This window comes from Rhinopithecus roxellana, chromosome 7 (assembly GCF_007565055.1).
Source record: "Rhinopithecus roxellana isolate Shanxi Qingling chromosome 7, ASM756505v1, whole genome shotgun sequence".
Taxonomy (NCBI): Eukaryota; Metazoa; Chordata; class Mammalia; order Primates; family Cercopithecidae; genus Rhinopithecus; species Rhinopithecus roxellana.
In genome coordinates this window covers 98,801,861-98,818,800 of record NC_044555.1, presented here as the reverse complement: position 1 = coordinate 98,818,800, position 16,940 = coordinate 98,801,861, and the positions used below count along the sequence as shown (strand labels likewise).

The following is a 16,940-nucleotide window of genomic DNA, read 5'->3' as shown; positions in this document are numbered from 1 at the left end:
TAAAAACTGCCATGTAGAAAAAATACATAGGGTAATGGTAATATATAACAGGAGGAAACTAACCTCAATGAAGTAAAAGCTTATCTGAATGTCAGGAACTTAGATCTTGATAAATTACAACATGACTTTAATCAAAGAAATAGAGAAGCACTTCTGTATTTTGTTAAAAAAAAAAAAAAGTAATAAACCTAATAAACATTAGGGCACTCTTCCCACCAGCTAGAAAACAGCCAAGCATACAAATATCACCAACATCTCTTGAGAATAATCCTTGCAAATCACAAATAAGAGACAACCATCTCTCACCATCCTGATCAAAAGAAAACCAAAGTAGAAAAATGTTCTACAGCGTTTGAAGGAAATGCATCCTTATTCTATAGGTCACTTCTCCTAACTTTGTTCCCCTTAGACCATAACTAACAAAGAGAAGCAGAAAACACGGTATTTTGTATGTAAACCTCCTCTCCCTACTCCCACCTTCAAATGTTATTCCTTTTATAATAATAAACCTTAAATAAGATTCATTGTCTTCATGTTCTGCTTCATAGCCCTCAATGATAACAAAAAAAATTATTCCTGCACATCTCAGTGAGTTCAAGTACACATAGTAGAAGAAGCAATACCATTGGCCTTAAAATCAGACTGAAGTAGAATGAAAGTCTAATCTTGACACTTACTAGTTGTGTAACATTGGATGAGTCAGCCTATTGAGGCTTGACTTCCTCATCTCTAACATGGGGATAGTAATAAACTTAACTTAGAGAGTTGTGAAAATTGAGTGATGAGTATGTATATGTATTATGTGCATGTGTTGCCTGACACATTGCAATAAGCAGTAGCTATCATCATCACCATCACTAATACAAATTGTAGTGACCACGTGCAGACCACTCCCCTGGGAGCTAAGTGAAAAGAGGACATTCCTGTAAAGGAGAAGTGTAGGTTGACTACGAGAAAAATATCTTCACTATGTAATTAGTGGACATTAAAATCAGCAGACTTAGTGACTCTGAAGAAAATTCTCTCAATTTTATAAAAGGAGAATAAAACTCTCATTTTACTAGGAGTGTTAACGTGCAATCCATCCTAAAGGAAAATATTAACTATATGACCATGCAAGAATTATTCCACTGGAAATACATGTTTACCTTATGCTCGGGTAAAAAATTTTCCTTTAGGGTGAATTTGATTCTGACACTAAATTCAGAGACACAATAGTTGTTTAGCCAATGGACTTAACTCATTTTTTTACAGTAAAAGGCTGGATCCTATGAGGATTTTCCACTGCAAAGGAGGTCTAAGCATGTTTTATTTCCTATGTAAGTTTCTTATTGAACTGAGAGCTTGAGAAGGTGATTGAATGCCTCTTCATGTTTTGTAATTCCAGGAAGTTATCAGGAATTTAGTCAAAAGATACGTGGCTGCTATGATAAGAAATTCTAAAACAAATGAGGGGCTAACAGAAGAAAATTTTAAGGTAATTTAATCATGAAGTGATTTCTCATTTTACATATCATAAGCATCATTTAATCTTCACAGTGTGTGAGGTTTCTGGTGATGGAATTTCATCTGCTTACAATATAGCAAAGCCAGTTATAATGCTTATTCTCTTAGAGTTGTCTTTCATTCAGTAGACGGAGAGATTTTACCAATGTATGTCACACCACAATCAGTGTCATGAAAGAAGGAAATCTGCTGTATGCGTTCTTTTAATATTCTGAGTGTTTCTCAGTGTGGAAATTGAATGCTTTAAATGATGTGGCAAGGATGCATGGTGGTGAGGGACAAGATAGCAAAGGGAAGATGCCTGGAGACTTAAAGATCTTCTTTACTTAAAAGATATAAGATCAAAAAATCTGTTATTGAAAACCAAACACCGCATGTTCTCACTCATAGGTGGGAATTGAACAATGAGATCACTTGAACTCGGGAAGGGGAACATTACACACCGGGGCCTATTATGGGGAAGGGGGAGGGGGGAGGGATTGCATTGGGAGTTATACCTGATGTAAATGACGAGTTGATGGGTGTTGACGAGTTGATGGGTGCAGCACACCAACATGGCACAAGTGTACATATGTAACAAACCTGCACGTTGTGCACATCTACCCTAGAACTTAAAGTATAATTAAATAATAATAATAATAATAAATCTGTTATTAAATCTAAGGTCTTAAGAAACTCCACCATTAAACATTAAAATTCTACTAGTGGCATTAGCCTAGAACAACCGTTTTCAACCAGGGGCAATTTTGTCCCCAAGACCACACTTGGCAATGTCTGGAGATACGTTTGGTTGTCACACTGGTATCCAGACAGTAAAGACAAGGTTGCTACTGAGTATCCTACAATGAATAGTACAGCCTCCCACAACAAGAAGTATCCAGCCCAACATGTCAATAGTGCCAAGATTGAGAAATCCTATCCTAGAACACATCTATATATATTTTTCTTTTTAAAAATTTTTATTATACTTTAAGTTCTGGGATACATGTGCAGAACGTGCAAGTTTGTTATATAGGTATACACATGCCAAGGTGGTTTGTTGCACCCATCAACCCATCATCTACATTAGATATTTCTCCTAATGCTATTCCTCCCCTAACCCCCAACCCCCGACAGTCCCCTGTGTGTGATGTTCCCCTCCCTGTGTCCATGAACGTCTATATTTTCTAAGGCACACAGGAAGGCCATTATTCTAATTCATAGACATAATTCATCTACCGAGGGTCTGCTATGTTCCAAGCACTCTGCTACGTGCTCTGGTACAGTGGTGAGCAAGATCTAACCAGCTCCTACTCTCAAGGAGTGACAAACAATAATAAAGGGTGATGAACAATTGTATATTCTGACAGGTTAAACACAGGACACTGTGGAAACACAGAGAGGAGGGACTCTCAACTGGGACTTGGGGAGTCAAGACAGACTTTCCAATGGAAGTGATGCTTAAGCTGAGGCTTGAAAGTGAAGCCAGCCAGATAAAGGGGAGTTGGGGAGAAGAGTGTTCTAGAGAGAACAGCACAGGCAAAGGCCCAGAGGCAAGGGAGAATATGTCCATACAGGTGGACAGCAGAGAGCCTAGGAAAAGAGTAGAAAGATGAAACTGGAGAAAGCAACAGGTACTAGGCCTTGAAAAACCTTGTAGTCCATGGTATGGCATTTCTATTTTTTCCTAAAGTTAGTGACAAGTTAGTAACAAGTTTTGAGCAGGGGAAGTACATGAACAAATTTCAGCTTGGCTTTTAAAGGAACAGTCTAGTATGTAAGCATTCAGTTGGAGATAGAAGACATTTCATAGAGGTTTGAACAGGGCCCCATGTCTCAAAACAGCAGTCTCATCACCTGACATTCCACTTCTCTAGTTTCACTCGTTAGAGTCTTAAAAGCTTTTTCCTCTTCAGTAGTCCTTTTATATGCAGACACCTGTGAGAGCCAGTGTCCTAATCTAATACCTTGTTAGTTAATACTTGAGCAGGAGTTAGTCCTTATGAAAGCGCCTCAACAGACTAATCCCTACTAAAGTGTTAGCTAATCCTGAATCAACTTTACCCATTGTACAAGTTTGCCAACGACCAGCCCTGCCCACGGAATTATTAATATGTTTTTCTTGTGTTTGAATAATAGCAGATTTTTCTGGTGTTTTATTTTGTGATTTACTACTAGGCAAAAACCTGGAACATTCCAAAGGTATCTAATGTGCCTACTTTGAAATAAAGACCAAGCTTCTTGACATAATATGTCTCCTCTCTTTTCCTAGGAATTAAAGCAAGACATCTCCAGCTTTCGGTATGAAGTGCTTGACCTCTTGGGAAATAGAAAACACCCAAGGAGAAGCTTTTCCACTAGCAGCACTGAACTCTCTCAGAGAGATGATACTAATGATGGCAGTGGTGGGGCTCGAGCCAAATCCAAGAGTGTCTCTTTTAATTTAGGCTGCAAGAAAAAGGCTTGCCATGGGCCACCTCTCATCAGAACCATGCCAAGGTCCAGTGGTGCCCAAGGAAAGTCAAAAGCTGAGTCATCAAGCAAACGCTCCTTCATGGGTCCTTCTCTCAAGAAACTGGGTCTCCTGTTCTCCAAATTTAATGGTCATATGTCTGAACCCAGTTCAGAGCCAATGTATACAATTTCTGATGGAATTGTTCAGCAGCACTGTATGTGGCAGGACATCAGATATTCTCAGATGGAGAAAGGGAAAGCAGAGGCCTGTTCTCAAAGTGAAATTAACCTCAGTGAGGTAGAATTAGGTGAAGTCCAGGGCGCTGCTCAGAGCAGTGAATGCCCTCTAGCCTGTTCCAGCTCTCTTCACTGTGCATCCAGCATCTGCTCCTCAAATTCTAAACTTTTAGACTCCTCAGAGGATGTATTTGAAACTTGGGGAGAGGCTTGTGACTTGCTCATGCACAAATGGGGTGATGGACAGGAAGAACAAGTTACAACTCGCCTCTAAGTCAAGCCCTAATCATCTGTTCTGGAACTCAACAGAAATTTGTAATTTCCTTGCTCTCAGAGATGACACAGAATATGATTCCCTCACTGCCCCTGCCCCCAAGAAAGGAGAGTGAAACTCCTATTATTTGCACCATCTTTTATAGCCACATTCTCCATTTTTGTTGTTTTATTATTACTTTCATTATTATTTGCCTTTTCAATATCTGTACACACTAAGTCCATCTTACAACCAACTGAAGGGGTATTGCACCTAATCAGCAGAGGTGCAGTTGGGTGCTTAACCCTTTTGCTTTGCTTTTCTCACCCATGCTTCCTTGAAGCCCCAGGTGCCACTTTGCTACTCTTGCTGCTACACAGATTCCTGACCATCCTCAGGATCTCATACCATCTTCCCACAGAGCTGAGGGATGTGGTCAGCAGTCCCCACCAGCTATCAGCTAAGGCAAACTACCCTGCCCATCTTTGTTGCCATTCAGTGCTACACGCTGCCCATGCTGGGTCAATGAACAGCATCAAAGGGAGGCTGAAGAGATTCCAAAGAATTGTCAGCTTGTGGTTTCTAGGTATTAGTGGCTTGTTTCGTTCTTAAATACTACAACTTCTTATTGTGAGGGCTGTTGAATTTTCTTGTTTCTTAAAGATGTGTTAGTTTCCTAATGTGTGCCAATGAAATATTTACCCCATAGTATATGTCATATCTAATAAGTTAGGTGAATTATTTTTCTGTGTTTGTGTGTTTCAGTTAACTTACTACATTTTAAAATTTGATAGTATCAAAATTAGTATTTAGAATTTGTGCTGTTTTTTAAAAACGCCTACTACACTCTAACCAATAGTCACTACATCTCATACATTGGCAAGATAAATAGTTGTCATATTTGTCGGGTCCTCCTCTACTGTTGATAGTTTTAATTATCATTGCTATCAAAGAATTTCTAAGATAAAAGCCTGAATTTGAAATATTTTTATCAGAAAAAAATGGCATATTGCTGAAGTGTCAAAATATGAGAAAAGAGCATCTTCATTTTAATTAATTGCTTTATAAAAATGGCAATTCTAGGTATAGATAACCTAATTCAGGTTGCAGTTTTAATATTCATTGGGGGCAGTGGAATTGCATGTGTAAATTATGTTAGATATATAACATAACAACCCTAGTGGATTCATGGAATTATAAACGTGATCCAAATTCTACTGTCTTCCAAGGAAGCTACATTTATACATCCAAACAAATTCTTTTCCACAGTTTAAGAGTACCTCATCAGAATACAGTGGTCGAAGTTAAAAAATAAAGTCCATAATGCATATGGTCATCATTTTAGACCTAATAACCACTGAGAACCTGCTGAGCAAGGACGGTTTTTACCAACATTAGCACAAAGGTTCCCTCAATTTAGACTCTAACATATGACCTGAAACAACTCTAGGTCTGAGTCCTAGAGATTATATTAATAGTGTGTAGCTCAGAAAAGTAAAATAGTTAGGTGTCACCCTGTTTTTTTTAAATGTCAACACCAATAGGAATCCATTTAGATTAATGTATGTAAACATACAAGTAAGAGAAATGAGGAATTTTCAAACTCTGCAAATATGCCTCCAAACTAGCTTTTGATAGTGTGGTTTCTGTTATTTGAATGGATTCCCATCTCTGTCTCTAGCCTGGAGAAGAGCAAAATGGAGGGGGAGGGGCCAGAAATAGGAGGCTTTGAAGAATAAAGCCTCAGATCCAGAGAAAAGTGATCAAGTGAAAAAGCTGCGTCAAGACCCATTTGGCAAGAGGTTGTCCGAAAATAATTCCTTGATCATATCTGAAGTGGTTATTTCCTCAAATCAATTTCTGCCCTGCTTCACTGAGACTGTCATAAATGGACTTGACATTTAATAACAGGTTACTTTCCAGAAAGGTTTCTAAACTTACAGATTCAGCTTTCCAAATTGTCAAATTCACTTTGAATAATAATAGAACCTGGGCTACATTCCTAACTCATATTAACAGCACCAAAATAGCATATAACCCCATTTTATAAAAAGAAAAACATGTTTTTCTCAGAAATGTATATCACTTCTGAAAACTTATGTATAAGTGTTCTAGCAGTGACCTTATCAACTTGTCAGAAAACAGGCTAGCCAGACATGGAACTGTATTCCAAAAGTCTTCTGTCACTTATGTTCTAAAGAGATAATATGTGTAAATCAATCTCTACTATTGAAAGAACCAGTGTCATATGTCATGGGAGTACATTCCTTTTCAGATCTTCTCAGGGTTATCGTTGTGACTTGGGCTTAAGATTTCACTAGCTATAGTGAAGCCTCATTTAGGATGGGGGTTAAAGCTAAACAGCTATTGCCCTAACTTCCATGTTGGTGACACCAACATTTTTATTAACTCTAATTCAGTACAAAGTAGGAAAGGAAAAATATTCTGTTCACTTCCTTACTCTCTTGATCAAGTATCATAAAAGGTATTTCAAGTGAAAATGCTTAGGTGTATCTTCTGACCCCAGAGGAGTTATAAGCCAACTTGAGAGTAAATTTATAAACATAAAAAGTTAAGAACTAAAAGAGAACTTTATAAAGGATCTACTCTATTCCAACCTCATATTCTACAAATAGAAAATAAAGAGGCCCAGAGAAGGACAATGACTTGCTCAAGGTCACAGAGCTGGTCAATAAACTCAAGCCTTCTAGATTATAGAAGACATTTATTAGTAAGCATATATGTTGTATACATATGTGTGTGTGAACATGAAGTGGCCACTACAGACACCCTTTTTTTCATTTGCCAAAAATGCTGCGAACTCCAAAAACTTCAGACTTACATATTTAAATGTAGAGTTAAAAATGTACTGCAAAGTCAAACACAAATAATACAAAAGTCATTTACTACTTATCTAAAATATCCATATCATGGTCCACCTACATTACAGTTGGCTTATCACTTCCAGACACCTTGGATTCATTTATTTGATCTCATAAAGTCTCCCTAATAATAAAGCTAAAAATTACAAAGAAAATATTTGAATTATATTAGAAAGTGACCATTATTGAAGTATCTCCACTTCCAGCTTTAAGTCCAGTGAAATACAAAGACAGAGGAAAGATTCTAAATTTAAAATCATTTTTGGAAAATGCCAAACTTAACAGGGATATAAATGCTTCAAGTTATGCTTCTGTCTACTTACATGGATATTAAAAAATTCCCTGTTCTGCCTCCATCATTTTTCATTCCACCATGACCTAACTTAGGCTATTTCAGCTAAGTCATAAATACCTGTCTGCAATTTGATTAGATAATTTTTTAAAAACGAACGCCTCCACTTTTCAAATGACTTAATACCTTTTCCAAAAAGAACTTTATAGTTCTTATGGCAGTGCAAACCTCCTCTGAAAACTTCAGTGGGAACTTTAGGGATAAATATGAGGCCATACCTTAGCCTGAAAATACAAATAACCATTGGCATTCACGTTGCATCGTGGGTGAAACTCGAGTGGTGTTTTGACTAATAGTTTTAGTGCTCCAGACCTTGGTTTGTTAAATCATCAGGTAAAAAGTACTTGAAGATAGGCAGCAAATCCTTTGTTTAAAAGTACCTAAGAAAAATTGAGGCTTGGCGTGGTGGCCCACTCCTGTAATCCTAGCACCTTGGGAGGCCAAAGTGGGTGGTTCACTTGAGTCCAGGAGTTCGAGATCAGCCTGGCCAACATGGTGAAACCCGTCTCTACTAAAAATACAAACATTAGCTGGGCATGGTGGTACACGCCTGTAGTCCCAGCTACTTGAGAGGCTGAGGCATGAGAATCATTTGAACCTGGGAGGCGGAGGTTGCAGTGAGCAGAGATGACACCACTGCACTCAAGGCTGGGCGGTAGAGCGAGATTGTCTCAAAAATAAATAAATAAAGGTACCTAACAAAAAAAATGAGTATATTTTCTTGGTAATCAAGTTTTCAAAAGATTGCTCATATAGACATAGTCAATGCAAATTGATTCAGGTGTTCAGATCATTTAAATAACCTCTTCATACTTACTTCACAGCTCTCCCTACCTTCAACCCCTGCAGCTTTGCCTCAACACTATGGATATTTTAGATTGTTTCTTTGGCTTACTTTATCTAGATAATTGCTCCAAATATCCACCTTGTTGGTGTAGAACTCGACAGTGGGATCTGAGTACCCCAAATGAATGTGAGCTTTACTTTAGCACAGAGAAACATTGTTACCATTATATTTCCAATGAACTTTCCAGTAACTTTTTTCCAACAGATGTGGGTTTTCGCTTGCTTTGCCTTTTGAGGGATGTCTGTAAAAGTGAGAACGTGTCTGTGTATATACATACACACACATAACAAAACTTAATAGCATTTGATTGTTCTGCCCTTGGCCCTTTATCCCTTTAGGTAATTACTAGATCATTTTGAAGAGAGGGAAGCAAGAATAACTTTTCAATGGAGACATTTCCTGAACTGTGAGGAATTGCCAAAATGAACTGCCATGACAGCATCTTCCGTAGCACTTTTATATTGAGAGCTATCAAAATTTGAGGTTCCTGGTTTTGTTAAAAAGAAAAAAAGCATTTAGGTCAGAATAACTTACCTGGAAGATTCAAATGTACGCATTTTTGGCAAAATAAAGTAAGTCTGCATACTTCAGATTTACTGTATACCTGAGATTTGATGCATACTTGAGGTGTTAATATTCATTCATACGCTGGCACGTGGCCTAGGATTTTCATCAATTGTGTGGTGATCCAGAGGAGGTGTTAGTGGGTGCCTTGTGAGAGCTTTACTTTTAGAAAATGTAATGTTTAAGAAACAGTGTTAACTGCTGGAATGATAAAGGCAGCAAGCCAGTGTGCTGTAGCATCTTTAGGCTATTTGTGTTATCCCCAACTTGAGTGGATTTGTATCTTGCACTTGATTATTGGATCTGTGTTCATTCTTTTTCTAAAGCTATACCATCAATATTTGTGGTACCTGAGAGACATACACATATTAAGAATTATAATATTTAAATATAAAACTAAGTGGAATGCCCTTATGCCAAGAAGCTAGTTTTCTTATCTGATGTGAAAAGTTGTGAAAGCTCTAGAGGCTTCCTGTTACTACACAAATAAATGGCAAACAATTTCCGTAGGAATATCAACAGCCCACAACTTTTGATCATTGAAATCAACTGTCATACATCCATCAAAGTAGCATGTATCTGTCCTACCCTCTTCCCCCTCAAAGAACTTTCTTTATAACTCCAGTAACTTGATAGAACCAAAAAAGACTAACTGAAGTAGGTTAGAATGGCTTGCAATGTGGAGGTCATTTTCACAATTTTTCAGCATATTTGCCCTTTGACTTCAGCAGGTTTTGGGGCAACCTAACATCCCAGGAGCTTACATACATACACAAAAAAGGCACTGTCCTCAATGGCACTTGAACGAATATGTGGCAGTGTGCCTTTTATTTAAACCTAAGGCAGCCAACCATTTGAAAGTACAATTAAGCTGGGATTGGCCATTTTATATCTTTTCCCAGAAGTTCAATATATCCCCAAAATACTCATTGCCACCAATTGCCTTCCAACCTAGGAACCGTCTTGACAGTTATCCAGTCTTACACAACTCTTAATGCTGACCCTTGGAAGGAAGAAAGGAGGCTTTGGATTTTTGCTGGGATTGGGAAACTTAGATGGTGATAGTGTAGTAAAGAGACAGTTGGAAAAGCCTTTGAAGTAAGGACGAATGAGGATATGCAATTTAAAACACGGGGCTAAATCACCAAATTGTCAATTTTTTGGATGACCAAATTGAGATGAATCACCTGAATAAAAAATGTAGTTTAAAATGGTTAATTAAAACATTAACATCACCATTTCTCCTTTAATTAAATTCAAAAACTGCAACAATATATGAAAGCAGAACTACCTGTAAATCATTCTTCAAATTTTGGGTCATATTTGGGTTACATTTCAGGTGTTAACAAGTTCTCAACCTTGGGATCACTGTAAATACAAGTTCAATACACCACACCCATAGTGAAATACCACAGATAGGCTTTTATAAATATGTACATTTTAGCCAATTGGAAAGATCACTTTCTTCAAATTTTATCTAAGAAATAAACTGGGTTTGTCAAAGCAACATGAAAAAGAAATGAAAGCTAAAATTAAGGAAGGGTACTATGGCAAAAAGTCAGATTATGTATCTGCTGTCATCTTTTAGCCTCATAAATTTGAAATAAACATAAAATAGGATTATAATGACTGATATTTTCATAAACATACCAGAATTTATGCACCCAAATGAATGTGGTCCTTTAAAGCAGTCACCTTAAAAAGCCATACCCATATTCTAATGATGCTGCCATTACTCAACCCACTTTGGACTTGTGCTTTTGAAATGACTTTCAAAGTCCACAGTACAATCTCTGAATATCCTCAATGGTAGAAAATCATGATCCTATAAGATTAAATTTTTAGGAATTTAGAAATTGCCAAAAGTAATTTTAGATCCACACTTGGTAAAACATGCAGTGGTCAAGATGAGTACCACTTTATCTGGTTAAAAACAAACAAAAAAACAAACAAAAAAATTTTTTCAAGTGCTATTACACAATAGGCACTTTGATAGGCACAATTATAAAATAATGAGACTGTCTCTTGTGGGATTTGTAAGGGATCTGGAACTGCTCTTGGGTATCTAGTTTTTTTCCCCTAATTAACTTTATTGAGGAATGATTTATGTACAATTACCTGCATCCATTTAAAGTATGCAAATTGGTGAGTTTTCAGAGTTGTATATACCCCTGGAAACACCAGCTAAAATCAAGTTATAGAATATCTCCATCACCCCCTCAAGAATCCTTGTTCCCCTTTGTATCCTGGAATCTAGTTTCAATTATGCTTGGAGCAGTGGCAGCCTTAAATGAATAAGCACATAGCCTCCTGAAGAGAACACCTTAAAGAGCAATATATTTAGATAGAGAAGCTTCACTGATTTGGGAACAACCATAATGATTAACCCTTGAAACATTTGTGTTTAAATAGTAAAATGCATTGTGTTCCAATGGCTTATTCTGTAAACTCAGAATTGACTCCTCAAACTTATTTGATCCTTAAGAAATGACATTGTATAGCACGGAGGCTCTGATGACTAGGCTGTTATCAGGGAGGGGGATGGTAAAGAAAAACCACTAACCTCCATAGAGAACAGAAGGGAGGATTTTGGACTCATAAGAACCCATGGTGGCAGAAGCAATGGAAAGAGACTCTAATGGGAAGATGGCAGCCAGCTAGCTGAATATGTTCAGGTCATTTGAAAGTCACATATTCAGATTAGGTATTTCCTGTATAAGATCTAGTCATAGTATTTAAAGTATAGCCTCATCATGTTGTGGTTACACCTTGCAGGACCTCCTTGTAAAACATATTAAGCAATCAGTTTAACTATCCAAAGCAAAGTAACCTGTAGTCCAATAATCAGTGATAACTGTGCTTATCGTACTTGGGCAGGAGAAGCAGACAGAATTCTCAAGTGTCTTAACAGGATAATTGGGACCACTGGCACCAAAATGAATATTATGTGAGCACATGAAGAGTCCTCTAAACCCAAAGGGTTAACACATTAATTAGTCTGTGGTTTAGTGTAAAAGGAAATTCAATTCGATAAATTAACTTTAAAATTAACTGTTCAAATTATTACCTTAAAGTAAAAGTAAAGCTTCATCTTTTTTTTTTTTTTTTTTTTTGAGGCGGAGTCTCACTCTGTCGCCTGGACTGGAGTGCAGTGGCCAGATCTCAGCTCACTGCAAGCTCCGCCTCCCGGGTTTACGCCATTCTCCTGCCTCAGCCTCCCGAGTAGCTGGGACTACAGGCGCCCGCCACCTCGCCCGGCTAGTTTTTGTATTTTTAGTAGAGACGGGGTTTCACCGTGTTAGCCAGGATGGTCTGGATCTCCTGACCTCGTGATCCGCCCGTCTCGGCCTCCCAAAGTGCTGGGATTACAGGCTTGAGCCACCGCGCCCGGCCAAGTAAAGCTTCATCTTATCTCAACAGTAAAGACACAGACTTTCCCCAGGATACTTCAGATAAGGATAAACACATCCTTCTCAAGCAAATACATATTAGTTTGTTTCTTATAACATAGGAATGCACCCCAGAGGTACTCTTCAACAGAACAATAAACTCTTCACAGGATTTAATTTATTCCATATTTCTAAAAAATGGGGTTGAAATTAGGGATGGGAGTTTCTTTCTACTCAAAACAATGAATGCAGTCTGCAGCAACAAGCTAATATTTGGTAGCAGGAAGGAGAATACTAGAAAATATGGGCTATGTGTAATTCATCTTCTAAACCTATTTGGCAGCCCCAACCACATATCACCATAGAGAAAGTATGTCAAGTTTCAGTTTAAAATGATACACCTCGAGCATAATCATGAAAAGGGAAAATTCCAAATGTGTCTGTGTAAATGGCATTGGCTTTGAAGAGTATTTTAAAAGTGGAAATCTCTTTGAATAACTATCACTTTTATTTAAATACTTTCTGTAAGTGCATAGTGTCAATCTTAATGTATTAAAAAGAATCTGGTACAATAAAATAATTTTGTGTATTTTTAGCTTCGGTATCAATAAAATAAAGTATTTACTTTTTTTCCCTTAAATGTGTGACAACTCAGATTTAAGGTGTTATGTTCCTCCCTTTTTCAGTGTAATCATTTGTAGCCACCTATTATTAACATTTATGAACAACAGATTTCACAATGTAATTTGCCTAGTAGAAACACTAACGGGAGACCTCCACAGTCCAATATATTTTGAAAAGTATATAAGAATAAATATTCTGATTTTTGTATCTTCCATTAAACAAAGCTGACTAGTAATTAAGAATTCAATAATAATTTATAAGAACTATGGGCTGAAGTAAAGAGACTAATACAGCTTTAAAGCTATAGCTTACAACATCGAAAAACCTTAGAGGCCCGATCCCGGAAATTAATTATTCTTCACTGAGTACTTAAAGTATGATACCTATTGCATAGAACAGTTGGAATCTGTGAGACAGTGAGAAAACATAAACGGAGGTTAAGCTGGTCATGATTAAACCAGTGTCATCTGAGGACATTTGAGCAATAATTCCAGAATCAGTTGACATTTCTCCTTCAGATTTTTTTTGTAGTAACAGACTTTTCAGCAACTAGCTTTCCACTAATTCAGATTCCTGAAGTTTGTCTTATTTTACTGATTAACTTTTATACCAGCAGGGCACTGGTTAGCATATCAGAAAAGCTTAACTTTCAGCTAAATAACTCACCTGCAAGTCCTGGCCTAATTATTTTAAGCATAAATGAGTGTACAACATTTACACACTGGTTAGATAAGGATAATTAAAATAAGCAGAAGTATACCTGACAAAGATTTGCAACCAGCCTATACAAAGAACTTCTATAATGCAATAACATAAATTATGTGAACACACGTCACAAAGGTATACAAACGAACAAGCACATAAAAATGCTTCATATGAAAAACAATCAGGGAAATGCAAATTAGATACCACTTACTACAATGAGATACCACTTACTACACATCCACCAAAATGACTAAAATAAAAACCACTGACACTATCATATGCTGATGGTAATGAGAAACTGGAACTGTCATACTCTGCTAATGGGAGTTTAAAATGGTACAACCACTTGAGAAAAATGTCCTGCAGTTCTCATAAAAAAAAAAAAAAAAAAAAAAAAAAAAAAAAAAAAAACTAAACATGCACCTCACCTATGACCCAACAATTCTATTCCAGGATAAATGAAAACATGTGCTCATAAAAAGACTTACAGAAAAATATCCATAGAAGCTTTATTTATAATATGTAAAAAAAAACTGGAAACGGCCCAGGTGTCCACCAAAAGGATAAACTATGGCATATTCATACAATGAAATAATATTCAGCAATAAATTTTTGATACACACAACATAAATTCCAAATACATTATGCTGAAAGAAGTCTTATACAAGAGAGCATATACTTTCATTTATGTACAGTTAGAAAATCAGAGAACTAATCTATTGGGGAAAAATCAAAACCAAGAGTGGTTACCTAGGGGAATGGGATAGAAACATTTGACTGGGAAGAAGCATGAAGAGACTTTCTGGGGATGATAATGTTATCTTGATCAGGGTTTGGGTTCCACAAGTATTTATCAAACCTCACTGCATCCAACACTTAAGATTTGTGCATTTCACTGCATGTAAACTTTACCTCAAAAGAAAAAAATAACTACTATTGAACTCTAGTTAACAATATGCATGAAATGTTTACAACAGGTAATCTGTACTTAAGTTTGCAATTTTCCTTGAAACGCATCAAAAATAAAGACTTATAGATGGATATGTGAAAAAGCAAGTACAAGAAAATGTTAAGTATAGAACTTAGGTAGTAAATATACAGATGTTAACTGAACAATTCCTTCAACTTCTCTGTGTTTAAAAGATTTTTATAATAAAATGTTGGAAAAAAAATAAGCAGTGAGTAAAGAAAAAGAACTAAGTTAACAAAATCCTATGCCATGTTTCAAAACAACCAGGAAAGGAAAAACTTCTTGGGTAGTTGAAGCTATTTTAGCAGAGCTAAAAGGAATTAAAGAAAATCGAAACAAACTTCAACTGCTAAAACAAACAAAACAACTGAATATAAAATAGCTTTTTATGAACGTAAAAATTTTCACTTTGAGGTAGCCAATATACCAGAGAAAGGAAATAAAACATTAGTTTAAGTCTAGTATTAGGGTAGAATTTTTTCAGCAATTCTGCAAACAATTTGGAAAAACCTGTATTATTATAGTCCGAAAAGAGTCAAAAGTTCTGCAAGAAAGATTTGCTAATTAGGGTGAGGGGACTGACCATCTATATAACACTAATAAATCAATACTATGAACCAATAATGTTTGGCTAGAATAGATTTTAACCTTTTTATTCACTGACTGGTCTGAATTCACAAGAACTGATTCAGTTTAACCTCAATATTGTTTGTAATGACCCCACCCCCTTCACAAAAGGTCTACTCAGTGGCAAGAGACACCTACCAGGAAAAAAACTAAACAATAGTCAGATTTTCTTGTTTCCAAGATCACCCCTCACCAGCGGCCATAAGAAAAAAAGTAAACTCAAAAGTGGTAGTGATCGGCCAGGTGCGGTGGCTCACGCCTATAATCCCAGCACTTTGGGAGGCCGAGGTGGGTGGATCATCTGAGGTCGGGAGTTCGAGACCAGCCTGACAAACATGGAGAAATCCCATCTCGACTAAAAATACAACATTAGAAGGGTGTGGTGGCGCATGCCTGTAATCCCAGCTACTCCAGAGGCTGAGGCAGGAGAATCACTTGAACCCGGGAAGGGGAGGAGGTTGTGGTGAGCCGAGATCGCACCACTGCACCATTGTTGCCTGGGCAACTAGAGGGCAACTCCTTCTCAAAAAAAAAAAAAAAAAAGTGGTGATTATTGGGAAAACAATTACTGAAACAGTAAAACCTGAATTGGTTCACTTACCTCAATTAGTTTCCACTACAAATAAATGCTATGTGTTTATTAAAATTGGTTTTACGTGTAGCTAGCAAATATTAATTACAGAATTTCAAGAACCCATTTTCCACCCCATAGCTTTCCCCAAAACTCCAGATGTTTTAAAGGGCGGACCTTATGTGACAGCCTCTCTATAACCTTATAAGTTTAATTCTTTTCAGGATTCAAGATAACATTTCAAAAAACCCAAACTCATACTAACTTCATAAGCAAACATCTCCTCTCCAGATGGCAGGTTACCAAGGTAGTTTTTATTATCAAAAATTTCAAACAAAATAGCATAATGAACCCAAGTTTCAATGATAATTATTCAATGACACACAGCTAGTGTCATGGAATAATTAAGCTAGTGTTCTTTCATCTATAATATTCATCCTGAAATTATTTTGAAGCACCTCCTATAATCACTCTAAAGCAGTTTTAGTCACACAGCAGGTCATTACCTAAACTCAGGTCAATCCTTTCCTGAAGCTACATCTCCCACACACAGGCACCCTCCATGTCCCTGAAAAGTATTTTAGGGAAAACTGCCTTTGGTCATTGAGGTGGAAGAGAAGACAAGTGTTCTAAATCAAGTTGCTCCTACTGAAACTTAACATTCTAGGTAGGATGGAGGGAAACAAGAGGTTGTCTCTTGCTATATAGAGTATCCCTTATCCAAAATGTTTGGTACCAGAAGTGTTTGGAATTTCAAACTTTTTCAGGTTTGAGAATACTTGCTTTATATTTACTGGTTGAGCATTCCTAATTCGAAATTCCAAATTGCCACAAAGAGCATTTTCTTTGAGCAGCAAGTCAGTGCTCTAGAAGTTTCAGATTTTGCAGCATTTCGGATTTTCAGATTAGGGATGCTCATATTAGTTTTGTTGAATTCTGATATAAATTATATGAATTCTTCATTATAAACGTAAATATAA

The 16,940-nt window shown here is 36.9% G+C and overlaps 1 protein-coding gene across 1 annotated transcript in view; it reads left to right on the top strand.

Moving 5' to 3' along the window:
• TRPC5 (transient receptor potential cation channel subfamily C member 5) overlaps positions 1-6,451 on the top strand; it is a 345,492-nt gene extending 339,041 nt beyond the window's left edge. The window contains exons 10-11 of the mRNA XM_030934047.1: positions 1,388-1,477; positions 3,758-6,451. Of these exons, the coding sequence (XP_030789907.1) occupies positions 1,388-1,477; positions 3,758-4,450 (783 nt within the window). The 3' untranslated portion in view covers positions 4,451-6,451. The remainder of the gene's footprint in view (positions 1-1,387; positions 1,478-3,757) is intronic.
• Positions 6,452-16,940: the final 10,489 nt, after the last annotated feature.